The 22,630-nt window shown below is 33.8% G+C and overlaps 1 protein-coding gene across 6 annotated transcripts; it reads left to right on the top strand.

Annotated features, from left to right (window-relative positions):
- Positions 1-154: 154 nt before the first annotated feature.
- LOC117321989 (procollagen galactosyltransferase 1-like) lies at positions 155-21,837 on the top strand. 6 transcript variants are annotated; one of them, XR_004531443.1, is made up of 16 exons: positions 155-620; positions 2,873-2,982; positions 5,001-5,116; positions 5,269-5,333; positions 5,759-5,834; positions 6,357-6,561; positions 7,633-7,752; positions 9,711-9,755; positions 13,012-13,088; positions 13,355-13,461; positions 13,762-13,836; positions 14,577-14,634; positions 15,189-15,316; positions 15,775-15,978; positions 16,628-21,127; positions 21,257-21,837. XR_004531443.1 is itself a non-coding variant. In XM_033876651.1 (15 exons), the coding sequence occupies exons 1-15, from the start codon at positions 373-375 to the stop codon at positions 16,812-16,814; spliced, it is 1,821 nt and encodes a 606-aa protein (XP_033732542.1). In that variant the 5' UTR covers positions 155-372; the 3' UTR covers positions 16,815-21,837. The 6 variants fall into 6 exon arrangements, 2 of the variants coding, with proteins under 2 accessions (XP_033732542.1, XP_033732543.1); XR_004531442.1 differs by having other exon boundaries at positions 21,171-21,837; XR_004531444.1 differs by having other exon boundaries at positions 16,628-21,478; positions 21,522-21,837.
- Positions 21,838-22,630: the final 793 nt, after the last annotated feature.

The following is a 22,630-nucleotide window of genomic DNA, read 5'->3' as shown; positions in this document are numbered from 1 at the left end:
ATACGGATTATGGTGTAACACTTGATAAGCAGACGAGCGGTCAGTAGGCTACACACCGTAGGTGCCTGTGGTCAACCGGTCAACCGGTCAACCCGAGGTTACAGTACTCTGATTGAATAATACTTTCCTGGATCTATTCTGGTTATGAGAATCCTTAAACAATCAATCTCCTTTCTCGTGTATTGATCCTTGTATTACCTGAACTCTTAGAAATTTCAACTTCGATGTCTTTTAAAAAGTCCGCCATTTATTCTTCGCATTTGTTGTCTTTTCTAAAAATTGGCGAATGCGTGTGAAGCGCTTGAAGTTCATCTAAGCGCTTGGGAACAGTTAAGCGTGCAACTAACAAAGATCCACGTTCGGGAACTGTTGATGTTGTGGGAAATGGCTGTAAATCAGCTGACGTGTCGCCAAACAATTTTATTTTCTTTAGTTTTCTGTCTAGTTCTCGCCTCAAGCGTCGGGGAAATAGACGAAACTGACGACACGGAAGATGTGCAAGAACACTACCACCCAACTGTTATGATAGCTATTCTTGTTCGAAACAAAGAACATGTGCTGCCATGGTTTTTAGAGTACCTGGAAAGACTGGAGTATCCAAAAAATAGAATAGCATTATGGTAATATTCCTTTCGATTTAAACTACTTTATACCACATTCTTTGTTATATATTATCTTAACGAGGTATTTTAGCCGTAAACCATACTACTGTACACAGTAGAATTGACTATAAATCATTTATTGGTCTAATGCTACTGATGCTGGAAAGCGCTAGTAATCCACCGTATAGCAATACTCGTACAGAAAAACGATCTAGTTGGGACAGAGTTTGAGTTTTTTTTCAACACGGATAATTTCCTATCGATATGATTAAACAGACTTATATATAAAGTTGTATTAAAATAACAATAAAAAAAAGTTTCCAAATAAGGAAATTTTGAAAAAAAGTCATGAAATTAACAGTTGGTATACAATTACATTTCCATCTTTAACGGTTAGACATAGATAGATAATATTATTGGCGATGTGCCTGTTGATGCACAGTTTCAAATCCTAATGTTTCCCTAAACAATTTTGTACATGAATTTACTGATCATAAATTGGGATTCATGATTATGTAATACTTCGATTAATATTTATTTTCAGAGATAATTGTTAGAGGAAATGTAAATAAAAAAAATAACTTATAATTATTCCACAATTGTATAATTGTTGATAATGTAACTTACAAATCCTTTTAAAAGCCAGGATTGATCATCTTAATTTCTCAAAACAACTGAGGCAATGATCGATCTTGAACAGAAAGGGAAATTTCTACAGAAGTATTCACCAAAATGGGTTCAATTTGAAATATTTTTCTAATCAATTTTAATGTAAATTGATCATTAATTTTGTCCATTTAATCACTTCTCAAGTCTCCCTTATATAGATCTCGAGTCAAACCATCATCATTCAAAGAATATCATAATTAATAAGTCATAGTCGGAGGTTAAACATCTTATTACCAATGAATTTTACATCATAACATCTATCAGAAGAATATGTATATGTATAACTTTGATACCATATTTAAAAAAAGCTTTTAACATCTATCTGATTTATATGATTATATACTGGGGGGGGGTCATTATTACCAAAGATTGATATTATTATTTTGGTAGTGTTAAAATTATCATACTGCATGTTGTGAAAGTACAACCAAAGATTGATATTATTATTTTGGTAGTGTTAAAATTATCATACTGCATGTTGTGAAAGTTTTTATTTCCTGATCAAAATCAATAGTGGATGTGACCATGCAACCAAAGTTTCAGTCATCTGTGATTGAATTCTCTTCACCACATTATACATGGTTAATTAAGAGCATTAACTTTCTAAATCTCTTAAAGTTATGGGATATGTTGTAAAAGTTCTACTGAAGATTCTCTGTCTGATCATGAGCTGATTTAATATGAACAGCTCTGTACATGTTTGGGATATTGGTGTGCTTCGTGAACTTCCTGATCAGCATTTAGATACAGATCTGGATCATAATGCGGTAGTTGATCGAGTGTTGAGTCATTGTTTTCACTTATGTGTTTTAATTAATTAGGAAGTCATGACACACTGGATCAATGTATGGACAGCTGATCATGAATGTAAGGTTTTATGTGTGAAGCTTGTGAGAGTGTCCTTAGTACAGTACAATGACCCTGGCTATTAATAGGACATTAAACAAAAACAAGCAAATTAAACAAATAGTACAGAACTACTTTATTTTTAAATTTCTGAAAGTTATCATCAAAGCATACAGCATCGGTTTTGGTTGACTGACTTTTAACATATCCAAAGGTTGTGTCAAATTTTACAGGACCTGGTATTTGATCAAATGTGTTACAAGACTGAACTTGCGATTTTTTCTTTCTGCTAATACATATGTACATGTGCACGTTTAACAGAATTTGAAAGTACAGAGGGGAGCAAACAGCAGAGGGAACTATTACAATACCATCAAAATCACCACCATTTATTTATTGTAAAAAAGAAACCCCTCCCCTAGTTAAAAATAGTTAAATATTGAAGTTTGGGAAGGGCTTATATTATTTGTGAGCCATGTTAAGCTTACTATTTTAAAATTTATGATAATGTAAACATGAGGGAGGGGTTTATTTGTTGGAATTAGGCCCATGCAGGCTTATTTGCGGATAAATACTGTTGAATTTTCTCATATAAAATTCAGGTATCAACTAAATTGTTCGCTAGGTATCTTGTATGTTTTTTGATGATTTTTGACACAATTTACTCGCTGTATGGGGAAACAAATGGTAATATTTCATATAAATAAACTTTATTTTCCACAGTTTGGTAATGATTAGTTTCTTCCTTTTCACAGGATCCGAAGTGACCACAATAAGGATGACTCTATACGCATGCTGAAACAGTGGTTAGCAGTAGTGGAGGACGAGTATCATTCTGTTGATGTAAATTATGAATATGACGAAGGTATTTGTTATTAATACATATTTATATTTCCACTTAATTCAGACTCAATGAACCTACCACAGTTAACTCAAGTCATTTTTCAATGATCAGAACTATATCAAGTCTGGCGTAGGAATATATTTGTCATTCTAAAAGTAGGGGACTATATTTTTTAATTCCTTTTCAAAAGTGATCGTACTTATATGAAATAAAATCCATTAAAAATAGTATTTGTTTTAATTCATTATAAGTTTGTTCACGAAAGAAATCCTGAAAGTAATAACCATATGTAGACGAAGAGTACTCGGTAATGACGTACATTTCGGTAAGTTCCGTGGTAGACTTGCACAAGTCCCTATTTGTCAAGGACAAAATATTATACAAAAATATCAAAAAAATATAGATATAAGGATTGAATAAAGTTATGTTGAGGTGTATGGGGGTATAAACCTCACTAGGTCTTTAGACAAATTTTAATGAACTGTTTTGCATGGTATAAACCTCAATAGGTCTTGAGACAAATTTTATGAACTGTTTTGCAGTTCATAAAATTTGTCTCAAGACCTATTGAGGTTTATATCCCCATACACCTCAACATAAGTTTATTCAATCCTTAAATGATGCCATGATGCTCTTTAATTTTGTAACAAGTACCGTATTTATTCTAATAAACGCCCCCACCCTAATAAACGCCCCCCCCCCCCCCCCCCCCCCCCCCCCCCCCCCCTTTTTTTTTGGAAAGAAAAATTCCTCAATTCGAGAAAAAGAACTTACTGTGGCAAAGTTATATATCCATCCACGTGTGTCCAGAGGTAATTATTTAAAGGATATCCAACATAAAACTAACACAAACCACAAAACAAAGTTTCAGTAACTATATACACAGTACCACTATATGTTTCATGGTGTGAAATGGGTACATACAACAGATCTCACAACTTACCGACTCTGAAATTTTGATCTCCATTAAACTAAACGCCCCCCCCCCCCCCCCCCCCCCTTGTAAAATTTTCACGCCCCCCAGGGCGTTTATTAGAATAAAATAAATACCATGTTTAGCTCACCGGTTAAGAGTAACTGAGAGCTAATGCTGTCACCCAGTGGTTGGCGTCCCACCCCAAAACTTTAAAGTTTTTGGGATCAGTTTTTGGAAAGTCCAAAAGTATACACCTCACACCCTTTTAATTTGGTTTATACATTCATTAGAGGTCTAGGAGTAATGTTATGACAAAATCATGCAGAAAAAATTTGTGATTTTTTTGCATTTTACCATTTTGTTAACTTAACTTTTTTAGCACCAAATATCCACTTTAAAGTTTTTGGGGTAATTCCATAATTATGCTCTCACACCCTTCTAATTTGGTTTATGCATTCATAATTAGATGTCCAGGAGTGATGTTATATCAAAATAATGCAAAAAAAAATTTGTGATTTGTTTTGGCATTTTATCATTTAGTGGACTTATTTTTGTGACACAAAAACCCACTTTAAATATTTTTGGGGTAAGTTTTGGAAAGCTTGTAAGTCCACACCCTTCTTATTTGGTTTATACATCCATTAGAGGTCTAAGAGCAATATTATGTGACGTACAATTTCAAAATGACATGCTTATACATGTACATACATAAAAAATTAATGCATAGTGTGATTGCTGCCGCCAGTGAGCTTTCGCAATCATTGATTGCACTTGTTTATAACCTTATCAGGGATTTCTGCTCATAGAAACAAAATCATATATACTACTGGTATATAGACTATATAGGTACATGTATGTTAAATGAAAAGTTGGTCATACAGTATATAAAGAAATGATAAACTGCATTTTCCATCAGACAAGGTAAATTTAACTTGTAAACATGTTTATATTACCAGGACCAGATTAATGTGATATCAAAAGAAAACCATGCAAAAATGGCTTCCATGGTCTCAAATTTTTGTCCTACCTGCAAAAATTGTCAAAAGCAAGACTATTAAGGTTATGACAGTTATTGTTGGTAAGTGTGGACAAATAGATATGTATATATATGTTTGACTTACAGAATATGCTGATGAGCGCGGACCATGTGACTGGAGTGACGACCGATTTACTAATGTCATCAAACTTCGGCAAGCAGCTTTGGATAATGCACGGAAAATATGGGCAGACTATGTCTTTGTAAGTTTGAGAGAGAAAAACTTTGTTTTGTTTATTTCTACTGTAAAGTAAATCATATTAAAATGGAAAGTATTAAAAAATGAAAGCTTTATATTTATATAATCTGCATATATATCTTGAAGACCAGTATTTTAAGGATGTTTATTTTGCAGATGCTTGATGCTGATGTTGTTTTGGAAAATTCACAGACATTAACTCTATTGATGAACGAGGAAAGGTAACTTTTTTTTACATGACAAATAAAAAAAGTTCTTGTGCTATTTCTTTTGTTATTATAGATGGATTATAACAATGTTATATCTGTTGTACGGTGATATTTGTATGCCCCCCGAAATTGGTATGACCACATTTGGGAACCTTGCCTAACTCCAGTGGGAAGTCGAATTCTATACAGAAAAAGTTTTCCAAAAGTCTAGAATCTGTTGTTAGCAATACATTGTTTTTAAATAAGTTCTGTTTTTTGTCACTCTTTTACAAATTGAATTCTATACAAAGAAGATGAATTGACTTGTAAACTTTTCGCCACCTCATGATCAGTGTATATAATATTATAATGTAGACAATTTATTTACAATCTCATTCACTTAAACCTCGATGTACAAATTTTTCCTGTTAAACCTTTTTATGGTGTATTTCTTTCAGAACAATAGTGGCGCCCATGCTGAATGCCAGTGTAGGTGAAACCTACTCCAATTTCTGGGGCGGTATGACTGATGCTGTAAGTACTAAGCCAGGTTTGTTATGTACATCGATTCGTGTCTCATATGTCATAATATCTTCAATGAGATTTCACATCATATCACATTTTATAAAAGAAGTCTTCAAAATTTTTATTGTTGCCAGTCTTGGCAAGCAGAAATTTAAACTTTAAGATAAGTCTCATCAAATCATATATGGAATGAAAACAAGATGCTTTTTATGACTTAATTAAGAAACGTGAAGGACAAATAAGGCAGCCATTTTGTTGTCCTATTTTCAATTCTTGTCATTTTGTCATTGTGCATATTTTCACAATTGATTTCCGACTGGCACAGCCAATGAAAAAACACTCCAGGGTGTATAACACGCGGGAGAATTCACTGGATAACGGCCGATTATGTGATAAAAGAGGTATTGTCGCAGAAACGATACAATATAATTGTCAAGTGATCCATATTAGTATTATAGTTCTATCTTCTAAAAAAAAAATTGCTACATCATAGTTAAAGTATTAACACATATTTTCCCCCTTGTTTAACAGGGATACTACCTAAGATCTGACGATTACTTCGATATTGTGGGTAGACAAATAACTGGCTGCTTACGAGTTCCCATGGTGCACTCGGCTCTCCTTATCAATATGCGGCATTTACGGACAGGACAGATTGCCTACAATCCAGCACCAGAGAACTATGACGGTCCCTTCGATGACATCATTATTTTTGCCCACTCGGTCAAAGCAGCTGGTAAGTTCATTTCACCAAATTTTATTGACAAAATTGTTATCAGTCGATTGTATAGAATAACAGGCAAAGTCAAAATAAATTCTCTCCATGAAATGGCCTTAGTAAAATAAACAATAAGACAATTTTTTTGACATATTATTTATAAAAAAAATTACACAACATAACTCATAATAACACAAGGGGAACAACTCTTGATGGATACTGAGAGAAATTTATGCATTTCACTGGGATATTAAATTGGGCTCTGTCTAGGAGTGTGTGCATCTGACTCCTGTTTGTAAAGTGTTTAAGATACTTCACGAAACCTGGTACATGGCTTTAATGGTATATATAGTGGTGTGTTTTGGTATGGAGTGGTAAACATTTCTCATAATGTTCCTGTTAACCATGGAAACAAATGGTTAAAAACTTTAATATTGCACTTTATGAAAATAACCAAATTCATACATGTATGGGTAGTTTCCAGTTCTTAGCACTAAGCGGGGGATGTTGACGACAATGTTTTCTTGTTTGGATTTTGTATGCATCAGTTTGATTTCGGTGATAATATTTAGGAATACATGATCATTATTGTTTACCGGTGTGTATCTATTTGTGTTGTTGTTTGCAGGTGTTTACCTATATGTATTGTTTACAGGTGTGTACCTGTATGTGTTGTTGCTTAAAGTTGTGTACCTGTAAGTATTTTTGTTTACAGGTGTGTACCTGTATGTGTTGTTGTTTACAGGTGTTTACCTGTATGTGTTGTTGTTGTTGTTTACAAGTGTGTACCTGTATGTGTTGTTGTTGTTGTTTACAAGTGTGTACCTGTATGTGTTTTTGTTTACAGGTGTGTACCTGTATGCGTTGTTGTTAACATTTGTGTATCTGTATGTGTTGTTGTTTACAGGTGTGTTCCTGTATGTGTTGTTGTTTACAGGTGTTTGACTGTATGTGTTGTTGTTTACAGGTGTGTTCCTGTATGTGTTGTTTTTGCTTACAGATCTACCTGTACATGTTGTTTACAGGTGTGTAATTGTATGTGTTGTTTTTTTACAAGTGTGTACCTGTATGTGTTGTTTTTGTTTACAGGTCTGTACCTGTATGTATTAAACACAGAGTACTTTGGGAAAGTGATGATACCTCTTGATTACTTCCATACACTACAGGAGGAGGTGGATCATTTCACCTATATCAAACTGGAGGCTGACGGTAAGTACATTCCATGCCTGTAGTCTCCTTGGAGACCGCTTAAATTAGTTGTACAATGACGTTCCTTAATTTATCTTTGTGGACATTGATTTAATAATTGTAAGTTGTCAAACTGACATATATATAACCATTTTCATAGTGGCACTCATACAGTAATTATGAATCATTCTTCTTCTGACTATTTTATCACTCCTGAAAAACTTATTTTATTTTATATTTATTGAATATTTATTGATTATTTATTATGTTTATTTAATACTATTAAAATATAAGGTGCATATGCTGCCGATTTTAGAGGAATTATTGATATATTTAAATTATTTGTAGGTTTGAAATGATGATCATATAAACTATTGATTCAGAAATGGAAACAGAAAAATGATGGTATATGGGTATATCTAGGTATTGACAGGGAAGTATTGATCTATGGTATATGGGTATATCTAGGTATTGACAGGGAAGTATTGATCTATGGTATATGGGTATATCTAGGTATTGACAGGGAAGTATTGATCTATGGTATATGGGTATATCTAGGTATTGACAGGGAAGTATTGATCTATGGTATATGGGTATATCTAGGTATTGACAGGGAAGTATTGATCTATGATATATATGATTTACATGCAGCTAGAGGGATAGAAAAGGTTTTTCTATGGCATATTGGAAAAAAAATCTTTTTTTAGCGAAGAGGTTAAGATTAACTGTGGTAGGATATTGGTGATTCTTGACAGTAGAAGGGAATATAATGGAACAAGTTGTAGGGGAGATATTTGACAGAAGTAGGAGAGATACTTGACAGAAGTAGAAGATATTTGATAGTTGTTTTTGATAGTAGTATGTTGAGATATTTGATAGTGGAAGGTGGAGATATTTGACAGTAGGTGGAGATATTTGATAGTATTAGGTGGATATACTTGATAGTGGTATTTGATAGTTATAGGTGGCCATGGAGATATTTAACAGTTGTAGATGGAGATATTTGATAGTTGTATTTGATAGTAGTAAGTTGACATATTTGATAGCAGCAGGAGGAGATATTAGATAGTAGAAGGTGGATATATTTGATAGTGGTATTTGATGGTAGTAGGTCGAGATATTTGATAGAAGGTGGAGATATTTGATAGTGGTATTTGATAATAGTAGGTTGATGAATTTGATAGTCGTATTTGATATTAGGTGGAGATATTTAATAGTAATAGGTTGAGGTATTTGATAGTGGTATTTGATAGTAGTAGGTCGAGGTATTTGATAGTGGTATTTGATAGTATTAGTTTGATATATTTGATAGTGGTATTTAATAGTGATAGGTTGAGGTATTTGATAGTAGTAGGTCGAAGTATTTGATAGTGGTATTTAATAGTTATAGGTGGAGATATTTGATAGTGGTATTTGATAGTAGTAGGTCGAGGTATTTGATAGTGGTATTTGATAGTATTAGGTTGATATATTTGATAGTGGTATTTAATAGTGATAGGTTGAGGTATTTGATAGTGGTATTTGATAGTAGTAGGTCGAGGTATTTGATAGTGGTATTTAATAGTTATAGGTGGAGGTATTTGATAGTGGTATTTGGTAGTATTAGGTTGAGATATTTGATAGTGGTATTTGATAGTAATAGGTTGAGGTATTTGATAGTGGTATTTGATAGTAGTAGGTTGAGGTATTTGATAGTGGTATTTGATAGTAGTAGGTCGAGGTATTTGATAGTGGTATTTGATAGTAGTAGGTCGAGGTATTTGATAGTGGTATTTAATAGTTATAGGTGGAGATATTTGATAGTGGTATTTGAGTGTTGATATTGAGAATATGGATAGTGCATGGGAGATATTTGACAATTAAGAGTAATAAAGGGGAATCTGTTTGACAGTAGTAGGATATACTCAATAAAGTCACTACGGACATATCAGTCCATGTTTTGTGTTGATTGTGTAAGCATTTTCTACATTGGTGGTCAGATGCCGACTTTATATATGAGGAGCTAGGACCACGTCATTACCCAGGTATACATAGCTTGAACACTTACCATGAACCCTCTCATATTAGAATGGCCTATATTCAGTCGGTTCTGTACAGTAGCTATTGTCCGACAGTCTACATTTAGATGGGAATTATTTTCCTGTTGCATGAACATTAACAGGGATTTGCCTTTCGTGTGTATATTGTCAAACTGCTATTTAAAGTGATATATTCGATTTTGTGGAAATCACTTTTCAGTGAAATTATGTACATGTACATACACTTTCACATATTTTATTACAGTAATATTGTTTAAAATAATATTTGAGAATAAAAAAAAGCAAAACTAGCGTATTTGCTGATTAAAAACTTTGTTAAATTCAACTTTCATTGTTATAATCGTGTATTGATAACATCATTCACAGCGATTAATATACATGAAAGCTGGTTTAATACAAAGCTAAAAGGTGTCTCTATAGAGACCATTATGTTTGTAAAAAAATATTTTTCCTCAATAATTAGCCAAGACTGACAAGTGACAATGCTGAGTCAAGAGCTGGATGTGAGCTCGGAATCAGGACTAAAGTCCTGTTACAGGGTTTCACCTCGGCTCCTAACATTGTCTAATTAATCCAAACTTTGTGTGCTTACAACCTATGCATGTAATATTAATGTCTCATAGAGAATTCTCGCATTAGTTTACAAGCTTATATTAGATAGAATTTATTAGAATTAATATTTAGAGAGTAGAATTATCAACTTGTTTGTCGTTACGAGTCCTCTACAGCTAGAGAGCTTTTATTAATCATCATAACTGCTTTATACTGGTATATGAGTAGGCATCCTGGATTACAGTATGGTGTTATCAGTCCATCTGGCTGGGTATTAACACAATGTTGTCAAATTGACAAGAAAACGTTGTTTCAGCTACCTTTAATAAAAATTTCATATATGTATAGCTTTGGAAAGTGGAAAGTCATGTACAATATTAAGTTTACCTAAAGCAACACACTAACTCAGGCTGAGTGTCTCATTTGGAAAGTATGGTAGTGGTTTATCTCGCCATCCCCTATTAACAGAGTTATAGGCCTTTGTTTTATTATGATTTTAGAATATGGGCGAAGTAGATAACCTGTTTTATTATGATTTTAGAATATCGGCGAAGTAGATAACCTGTTTTATTATGATTTTGAATATGGGTGAAGTAGATAACCTGTTTTATTATGATTTTATAATATGGGCGAAGTAGATACCCAATACAAATAAGAATTTTAAAGGTTATATGGTCAAATAAGGGTATTGTGATGTAACCATTGTCAAATAAAGTACAATAGGCTTTCCAAAATGTATGTCTTATATAAATATCACATGACAAGTGACATTTTTTGTTCCATGTCTTTCTCTTGATTTAGGTTTTTATCTTGTTGTTGTAACTTAGGATAATTATGAAGAAGTACATAAAGCAGCAAACTTTCCCATTGATGGACAGGTTATAAAAATTTTTCCTCTGTCATCTCTATGATCAATTGGTGGTCTGTTAACATCTTAACGTTAACATAGAAAAGTCTCTGGATTTGTTTTATTCCTTTCTTCTTACAATATAAAGATACATAATCATATATTTATTCCAACATACTAACAATATATATATATATATATCATCCTATTCAAATATACTTACCATACAGCCTATAATCACAATGTCACAATGTAGTATGTGATGTTTTTAACCCACCAACATCAGATGTTTTGTTGTTCAAATCGCCCTTCATCTGTGGTCAGTCGTCTGCCGTTGGTCTGTAAATATATTATTATCAAATCATAAGTCAGTTTGGGAAAACAAAATGGCTGACAGACAGCCATCTTGAGTTTTGACAGCTGATGTTTGTTATTACTTTTTCTCGAGAAGTAAAAGGATATTTATCAAACTTGATTTACATGTGTAGGCTCCCCTCAGTTCCTCGTGTTAGTTGAAGTTTGTTATCACTATTTTTCAAAAAGTTCTTGATGGATCTTTCAAAGACTTGAAATTATTAAGAGGTAAAGAGAATTGTTGAAAGAGGGAACCAATTAAGATTGTTCAGTGGTGGCGCCAAGATTCCTTTGGGATCTCTTGTTGAATATTTATAGAAATAGATTATGGACTAATTATTGTAACTAAAACCTGTTTTCTCTTTTAAATGTATATAATGATTAACATTGATTTAGTAGAGCACTATGCTTCTATAATATTGTTAATGTAACCAGGATTCTACACACAGAAAGTTAAAACTTCAATATAATTGCACCACTATGTAGCTTATATTCTAGTATGTATACATGTATCTGTATTTACCATCTATCTACATGGATCACTATACATCGAAGTCACTATACATTAAAGTCACTATACATGGTATACCATATAGAGGAATCACTGGTCTACATACACATACCATACACTTCTATCACCAAACTAAAGTAGTTAAGTGTATCATACATTTTAAACTCAACAGATCCTGTAAATGTGGAAATTTACGCGAGGGGAAAATTTGTGCTTATTATGTAGAGTCCTTTTGATCACAAAAAATTACAGCCAGGTGTCTTATTTTGATATCAATTTGCAGAATCTTGAAATACAAACTAAGGTGGTTTGATTACCCCGACGTGTATAGTTAACATATCCAAATCAATTATCCCCGCGAAAATGACCACATTTACAGTAGTACACTATTTTAATTATGACAATTAAGTATAATTATGTAATTATGTATCGTACACTTTAATCACAATGTGCATTATACTTAGCTATGTACACTACAATCTACCACTATGTACAGTATAATTGAACTTTGTACCAAATATATAGAGAATACATGGTCTGTGTCTTAAAATATAAGCTGTATTTTGGCGAGGGTAAAGAAAAACAAAAGTGGCGAGCCTTGGGGAGCCACTTTTGTCTTTCTGTCCCGAGCCAAAAATACAGCTTATAATTTAAGACACTGACCATGTATTCTATTTATCCTGCAACAGACATAAAAATAATCATCAAAAATAATCATTTTGAAGTGAAACGGTGTCAAAATGACAGAAATTGTTCGCCTTCTAAACGTAGTTTCACATTGAAGTAGGTCAGTCGAACTGACGCACGTGCTATGATTCCAAAATACAGCTGTTTTCCGTCACTGCCGTATACAGAAAAAATATATACGGTGGGTGTATTCCGACAATGCGGGGGCAGTTGCAGGATAAACCTACATATATATATATTGTGATTCTGGACCTTGTGGTTAATAATATATGTGTTATTGTCTCCCACAGTCAAGAGACCTCCTCTCGTCAGGTCCCCTCACATAGACGTCAAGGATGTCGTCGCAGACAAGTTGATGTTTGATGAGGTATCGCCTTTCTTCAGCAGTGTTATTTTTCAGTATTGATTGGTTATTAATTGCATAAGGGAGATAACTCCATTGTAACTTGCATGTTTTACTTAAAAGGCAGAATAAATATTATGAAATATATACGATAATGATCTATTTGTAGTGGGAATGTTTAAAAGATACACGTTAAAAGTGAAGAACAACAGTCTTTTTGAAATCAGTTATTAAAAGTTAAGGACAAGAGTTATCACTATGGAAATACATATATTTTTTTCTGTCCCTAGATATATATGATCAACCTTGTAAGGAGACCTCTACGCCGAGAACGAATGCTCAGATCTCTGAAAGAATTAGGTCTACAAGTGACTATTTTTGATGCTGTTGATGGGAGGTTAGTCATGACTAAAAACAAAGAAAATTTCAAATTTGTGTTACCAACATCAGTTTGCAAAAAAATTTAAAACAAAAATTAAAACCATTGACCCTTGACTATTTAAACATCAAATACCATTTACTTCAATATTGACTAAATTCTGTGAGAGCAGTTTCAAACTTATATATCATTCTGAAAAGATAAAAGTTAATGAAGTTTCATGGTGTTGATACTTGATTGAAGTTCAAAGGAAATGACTCTTATATAGTTATTTTTAAATTCTGTGATGAAAAGAAATTTATTTTCGGTTTGTTACAGAGAGTTGAATGCTACCTACCTGGACAAGCTTGGAGTGGAGATGATGGACGGATATGCAGACCCCTATGCTGGCAGGTAATTGTTTCAGAAACCTAACAATGATGTTAGATATCCTAAAGACAACATTATATTGTAATCATTGAAATTCACTTAATTTTCATTGATTGGTCTCTATGCTGTATATGCATGTCATGCATAAAAATGGTAGACAGCACAAAAACCAGTATAAACAAAAATCATCCAATATTGTGATCACCTGTGTCATCCGACTAATACAATATTAATGTGATACGAATGAAAAATGAAAGACATTCTGTGTGTGTTGTGACTCGCACTTATTGGGGAGTCCTTCACACTAAAATACTGTTGTGCACCCTATTATGTGCTAGTTGTGGCCCTTTGTTTTGATTTTGTTTTTTTGATACCAAAGTTTGGTTGGAGCTTAGGACACTGAATTACCATGTTTATCCTTGAATAAGCCCTCTCCGTTAGTGTAAAAGTTTATCGACGTATTAATCCTTAAATAAGCCCTCTCGCTTGTGTAAAAAAAGTTTATCGCTGTATTAATCCTTAAATCCTTAAATCCACTAGTGTAAAAGTTTATCGCCATATTTATCCTTAAATAAGCCCTCTCCCCTGGTGAAAAATTTGGGGAGGTCTTATTTGTGAACCACTTATAGCTTGCTATTTTAGAATTGATGGTTGTGCAAAGATGAATAAGGGGGCTTATTCGTGGACTCATGTGGACTTTATAGTTATGAAACATAAGTTTGCTGCTTTAAGCAGGGATATTGATTATGTGTTGTTGATTTCAGAAAATTGACAATGGGAGAGATAGGATGTTTCCTCAGTCACTATTTCATCTGGAAAGAGGTATTTTTATATTATTTATTGCTTGAATTAAGGCAGTTTCTTTGGCATGTTTCTAGTGTATACAAATTGTAGTGTGTGATTACCAGACTATTTTTTAAAAAATTACAGAGAATATTGAGATTTACTTCCACAGAGATTATATTTCATAGTATAAGTTGTATTAGCTAAGTATTTATACAGAGCAATCACCATGGTAACACTTTTTCCAAGCAAAAAAATGAAAACAATGACAGTCTGAATTGAATATGGCCACTATTTTACATTAAATGACGGTTGGTACAAACTTTAACTTTATTGATGACAATTTAATGTGTATTTAATTTTACATTTTCTGTAATTACTTTGAAAACATTACCAACTATACACTTACAGTATATGCAATATATCCACTGTATATAAATAGATGTACTGAATATATTTTCACAGTAATATTGCTATAATTTGATAATTATATACATGTCCAGTGTGTGTAAAGCTGTATATATTTATATCTTCACTGTATAAAGATATGTTATATTTAAATGTAGTAAAGTATGTATGTATTTATGCTTCAGATCCTTGACAAAGGTTACAAAACGGCACTTGTGTTTGAGGATGATGTGAGGTTTGAGCCGTACTTCAAAACCAAACTTAGACGTCTCCTGGACGAGGTGGAGGATCGAGTACCTAACTGGGATCTACTGTACGTAACTCGTTGGTTATAGACTGATATTGTAAATAATGATGATCGTAGTTAGTTGTCCCACAACCTTCATACCTGCTCACTGGTGATAGCGTAGATATTATAAATAGTAATAATCGTAGTTAGTTGTCCTACAACCTTTGTACCAACTCATTGGTGACTAGATATCGTAAATAATAATAATTGTAGCGAGTTGTCATACAACCTTTATACCAACTCATTGGTGATAGTCTAGATATCGTAAATAATAATAATCGTAGCGAGTTGTCATACAACCTTCTTACCAACTCATTGGTGACTAGATATTTTAAATAATAATAATCGTAGTCAGTTGTCATACAACCTTTGTCCCAGAAATTAAGGACTTAAGTATCAATTTTTGTTGTCTGTTAATATGGAAATGAATTCCTTAAGTAGAAATTGTTAAGCTATCTAATGACTGTTGTCTTTACATACAGCTATCTGGGTCGCAAGAGGTTGAAGTTGTCAGAGGAAACGTATGTTGATGGCTCACAGACCCTGGTGTGGCCAAGTTACTCGTACTGGACCCTAAGTTACATACTGTCTGACCGTGGGGCAAGGAAACTTCTCCAACAGCAACCTCTCAGCAAGATGATTCCTGTCGATGAATACCTGCCCATTATGTTCGACAAACATCCCCAGTGAGTATTTCTCCAATGAAATATATAGAGGATATCTAACAGTGTCTTCAGTAATACCAAATATATTTCACGAGTGGGGCTAATATTAGCCACACGAGTGAAATATATTTGGTTTTACTGAAGACACTGTTAGATATTCTGTTTATTACATTTTTTATCAACGAAAACCTACCCCGTATACTAACTAGGACTACAGCGATAATTTGTAAGCAAAAAAAGTAGTTTCCCCTGTCCAGGTGCTGACATATATGTCGGGCTTTCTGATTGGTCAATTATTTTGGTATTTTCTAATCATTAATTTGATTGGTCAAATCAGCAAAAGTGATATTTTTCACTAGTGAAAAATATGATATTCTTCACTAGTGAAAAATATCACTTTTATAGAATGAATAATTTTTGATATTTCACTGGTAAAAATGTAATAATCCATCCTCACTTACCGTCTCTGCTTCCCTCGTATAAGGTGGCCGGAGATTAATTCTCTAATTGGACATGAAAAGGCATGAGGTCACCCATCCAGTTTCCTCTCACAGTAAGACCTCTTGCATGCTTCAATCGGGCCAACAAGCATTAATATAAGTTAGTAGAACAAATAAAGTTTCTATCATCATTTAGACAGTTTTCAAAATTGCTTGTGCCCCTATTTCAGGACCAGCTGGAAGGAGCAGTTTTCACCACGAGACATGATCGGCTTGTCCGCCTATCCGTTCCTGGTGTTCCCGACCCACTACACTGGTGAACAGAGCTACTTCTCCGACACGGAGGAGTCGGTCACCATCTCGGACGAGGCCATCAGTACCCATAACCAGCAGCATAACAACAGAGATGAGCTCTGACCAGTCTACAGATATGTCCACACATTCTAGTTCTTTGTCGTCTTGATGGGTTTTTTTTGGGGGTATTTTGGTAGATTTTTCTATTTTACAGTTTTGCTACTAATTTTTAAGCTTATAATCAAAACTACAGTCATATGGAAAACTACACAAACCAAGTGTTAAGTCTGTTCTTGCCAAACATAATATTTAGCTCTTCAGCATTTATGTATAGTTTTAAAAAGAAAAAAGAAAAAAGCTACTGATTGCTAGGAGAAATAATATCCTGTTTCTTTTTCTGTTTTAAAGATATTCTCTCAGTCTTACTCATAATTAGACAATCTTGTATGAAAATTCATGTTTGTAATCATGTAAACTTCTGTCACTTGAGACACCTGAGTGGGGCCACTTCACAATTGAGCAATTGCTTTTCATGTTTGTCATTAACGACATGGGTGGTTGTGGTATCATTAACATCAGATTTTCAGTTGTAGGTACTTATCAAGTCCTCATATTAGTAAATCCTGTTACAACACCTAATAGTTAAGTATCCTTGACTCATACAGGAACTCATTTGCCATCATTTTTTTGCCAAGATTTTTCTGGCTGTTAGACTCAAAGAAAATCAAAATACTTCAAACCAGCTTATTGTACAAGTGTAAATGTAGGTCTTACCCCTTGTTTCTGTACGTCTGTCCTTACGTGTGTGTACTTAAAATCTTCAGAGTCTTATCATAAGATGAAGATTTAGTGGATCTGTAGCCTCGATCTACTCTTGGATGTAGGTTTTGAGGACAAGTCTGAGGCTTACAGAGATTTTAACCCTCAGTTCCACATGCTTGAGTAGAATATCCATGTGTACTTTACCTTCATAATTACTGACTTTTCTTCCCCCTGTCATCAAGGATTTGGTAAAATCAAGGGCACCAATATTTATTGAAAATTGAAAAGAAGTACTAAGTAATCAAGATCATATTTCAATGGGGAAAAGTATGATTAATTAAGTCTAATAAAACACCTAATATGTAGGATTTCTGTGCAATATTACTTAACCAAGAAAGTCAGTAAGTGTCCCCCTATCTACTTGTCACCTACCTATGTCAAGGTATAAATCCCACCGATCAGTAATTCTCCCCACCCACCAATCAACCCACCCATCAGTCAGTAAATGTGCCCCTGTCAACTGTGGCCTACTTTTCTCAATGTATACATCCCCACCGGTCAGTAAATGTGCCCCTGTCAACTGTGGCCTTCTTTTCTCAATGTGTACATCCCCACCGGTCAGTAAGTGCCCCCCCCTGTGTCTTTGTAGTCATTTATACCAGTCACTGTCCTCTGTCACATGCTTATGTCAAGGTATTTGACCTCACTGTTAAATAGTATCCCCTGACTATCATTGACCTATATCTAGGCTTGTATCTCCACCAGTACCCATGTAAACAGTTCCAGCAGTCTCTGTCAACCCCAAATTTCAGTCGGCTTTTCCATTGGTCAGAAGATGTTCTCAGTAACTTAGTAACTATGTACCTCTCCTCAACATGCCACTCATGAGATAATGACTCCATTTGTAAATAAGAAGTTTTTGAGAAGAATGCGGATATAAATTTGACTACAATGTGTATGTACATTGTTATTTCTCAGGGCCTTTTTAAAGACTTATATAGATGTATGTGGCATATACAGTATATTTCCTAATAAGGGCACATTGTCAAATAATGGTGTACCCAATACTTGACAGAATGATATCCAGACCAAATAGGCAACAACAAATAAATAAATAAATAAATAAATAAAATAATGTGTTAAATTTAACTCTGAACATGATTTCAATTTTCAACTTTTTTTAATAAACCCACTGAATCGGCAATAAAAGTTGTTTGCATAATTAATTAATCCATATGCCAACTTTATCTAAATAAGAGCACCGTCATCAATTATGCATGCCCTGTGCCCTTATTAAGCTTTTTACAGTATATTAAATGTGTATATCCCTGTATAGATAGAGGTATGTAGTCAGTAGCAGATATATATGTATGTATTGCATGGGTAAATGAGAAAAACATCAAAGTAGATAAAATATATTTTAGGTTTGATTGATGATTCAGTTTTATGTGGTATACTGAAAGATGCCAGATGTGATATTGTTGTCATATAGAAATTTATTGATGAAATCTCGGTCTAAATAACAATTCCAATCCCATGATATGTATTTATATCTTCATGATTTGCTTTGTGACAATATGACCTCACAATTACATTTTACTTACTTCTGATACAAATTAGTTTTGAGACTTTGGGGGGGGGGGGAATAAGAGGGTTGCATAAATGTAATGAAAATCATTTTTGGAGATATAGGAGGAGGGTGTAAATAAAAATCAGTATTTTGAGACTTTGGATGGGAAAGATGTAAATAGAGATAATTTTTCTAGACTTCTGAGTGGGTGTGTCAATGAAAATCATTTTTTGAGACTTGGGAGGAATGTCAATGAAAACAGAGCTTACCACTAGTTCTGAATTTAGAAGATTACTTTCCTCTTTAAAATCGAAAGCATTGACAGCAACTATCAAATCATATTTCAATTATTCATATGAAGATTTAATTTTGAGAATGGGCTATCACCTGTACAGTGTTGTAGGTACATCCATTGTTATAGTAGTGACATGATAATGTATGGTATAGCCAGCAAAGAGCTGGGATATAGAAGTTTGTCAGATCCAGATAGACTTTGTCAGATCCAGATAGACTTTGTCAGATCCAGATAGACTTTGTCAGATACAGATAGACTTTGTCAGATACAGATAGACTTTGTCAGATCCAGATAGACTTTGTCAGATCCAGATAGACTTTGTCAGATCCAGATAGACTTTGTCAGATCCAGATAGACTTTGTCAGATCCAGATAGACTTTGTCAGATCCAGATAGACTTTGTCAGATCCAGATAGACTTTGTCAGATCCAGATAGACTTTGTCAGATACAGATAGACTTTGTCAGATCCAGATAGACTTTGTCAGATCCAGATAGACTTTGTCAGATACAGATAGACTTTGTCAGATACAGATAGACTTTGTCAGATCCAGATAGACTTTGTCAGAGCCAGATAGACTTTGTCAGATCCAGATAGACTTTGTCAGATCCAGATAGACTTTGTCAGATCCAGATAGACTTTACGTAGTACTAAATTGATGATTTATCGGGGGAAAAAACCCTGACAACTTGAACTGAGAAATCCAAATGTAAGAAATATAGGATGAGTAACTAATATACTGCCATTGTGTTCCCGGTATAACTGAATCCAGTAGTGTTCATATTTCTCTAGTATTATATATATACCACAGCCAGGATTGGGCCCTAGCTTTTATATGTCGTAACAATTTATGTTTACCAGAATGTCACTTACACATTACACATGTACTTGTAGTACATTTATTTTGTTTTTTCTTTTTACTATTTGCAATATGCCAATATAGATTTAGAATGTGTCATATATAGGTTACATAATTAGTATGTTAATGGAATGTACAACGGCTGATTGTTTTATTAAATCTGAATTTAGCCTAGTAACCTGTTGCTGCCAATGTAGATATTAAAAACTTATAAGTCCCCTATGGCTGAATCCGGCCCGGGGTTACTATAGGTTTCCTCTCCGTCCGTCTTGTACGTATGGACGTACGTACATAATGCCAGAGTTTTGTAACAGGGAAACAACAATAGTTAACCTTAACCAACTAGACTGTATGTCACATGATTCCACTTAAAACGGAAACATAGGGCATACAAAATGGAGCTTCATTGTAAACAGTATTGCACTCAAGGTTGTAGGTAAAAGGTAAAACAAGTTTATAAAATGTAATTCAATATTAATTTGCAGAAATACATATTTTTCTCAATATCACTTTTAGGTAATTATACTCGCTTGTAAATGAATTCAGAAATGATCTTCTTAGATTACAGAGTTTTATAACATTTAAGGAGAATGAAATGTTAATTACAAGATATCATATTGTTGACAGTTATTGCTATGGATTAAAAAAAAACAACAGATGGACGTGTTTACCAAACCCTATTTAGAGTAACACCATATAAGTGAATCAATTTGTGGCCATCACCACATAGTAAAATAGGTCACAACATGGGTAAATAGGGGGTAACTACATTGGTAAATAGGGGTCACGACATGGGTAAATAGGGGTCACGACATAGGTAAATAGGGGTAACTACATTGGTAAATAGGGGTCACGACATGGGTAAATAGGGTCACTTCATAGATAAAAATAGATCACAACATGGGAAAATAGGACCATTACATAGATAAATAAAATAGGGGTCACTACATAGGTAAGTAGGGGACATGACAAGGTAAATAGGGGTCACTACATAGGTAAGTAGGGGACATGACAAGGTAAATAGGGGTCACTACATAGGTAAGTAGGGGACATGACAAGGTAAATAGGGGTCACTACATAGGTAAGTAGGGGACATGACAAGGTAAATAGGGGTCACTACATACCTAGGTAAAAAGTAGGTCACAACATTGGTAGATAGGGGTCACAGTCTCACTACATAGGTAAAAATAGGTCATAACGTAGGTAAATAGGGGTCACTACATAGGTAAATAGTATCACTACATAGTTAAAAAGTAGGTCACAACATTGGTAAATAGGGGTTAAAACAAAGGTAAAAAAATAGGTCACAACATGGGTAAATAGGGTCGCTACATAGGTAAAAATAGGTCACAACATAGGTAAAAGGGTAAAAAGGGGTCACTACATCAGTAAATAGGGTCCATACATAGGTAAAAATAGGTCACAACATGGGAAAATAGGGTCAATACATAGGTAAAAAATAGGTCACAACATAGGTAAATAAGGGTCAAAACATTGGTAGAATAGGGTCAAAACATAGGTAGAATAGGTCACAACATGGGTAGATAGGGGTCACTGCATAGGTTAAAATAAGGTAAAAATAGGTCACAAGATAGGTAACTTTGGGTCGCAGCATAGGTAAGAATAGGTCATAATATAGTTAAGAAAAATAGGTCACACAGGTAAAAAATAAGTCACAGCATGTCAAAATAGGTCACAAAACAGGTAAAAAATAGGTTATAACTTACATTAAAGATAGGTCACATAGATAAAAAAATCAGTTACATCATGGGTAAAAATAAGTCACCATTGATGTCATTTTACCTAATACTCTGTAATAAGAAATGACTGAATGTAATATTGCTGTTGAACATTAGATCCCTATTACTTAGTTTTCCCCCTGTAGAGCTAGCTCTTGTCTAGACACAAGTTTGTACATTAGTACAGTAAATCTGTGCCTTATTACAGAAACATGTTGTTTAAGAAATATCTCCACTGCCTAAACTCCTTTATATTTACTAGAGTTAATCTCATTGCAATTACAATAAAAACATACTATTATTTAAATGCATAATACTCCAGTTAACATATATCGTGTTATTCCAAACATAGCTTTTTCCTGCTATTTGTTTCTGCTAGCTTATACTAATCTCATTTTTAAACGAACATTAATGTTCGGTTATTGCCATCAAGAACTGGACTGAGAAATATGACCATATTTGGTAGCCACATTCACCAATACGCCATCTACTGTCTGTTTCAATGAAATATGGCTGCCTCCATTGCCTTACGCTTCAAATAATTTACTGGCAAAGACATCTTCGTTTTATGTAGTAGTTTTACCGAAAATGTTGAAATGTATTCAGTAGATGTTTTCAAGATGCATACGATTTGAGAAATACATAACGCTAGCGAAATGTGAAGACTAAATGAACCTGAACTTTGCGAATAACTCCAGGTCAATATATTTATGTAA

This window comes from Pecten maximus, chromosome 2, assembly GCF_902652985.1.
Source record: "Pecten maximus chromosome 2, xPecMax1.1, whole genome shotgun sequence".
In the NCBI taxonomy this organism is placed as follows: domain Eukaryota; kingdom Metazoa; phylum Mollusca; class Bivalvia; order Pectinida; family Pectinidae; genus Pecten; species Pecten maximus.
Note: the sequence above shows the minus strand (reverse complement) of the source record. Positions and strands in the feature narration are given on the sequence as shown.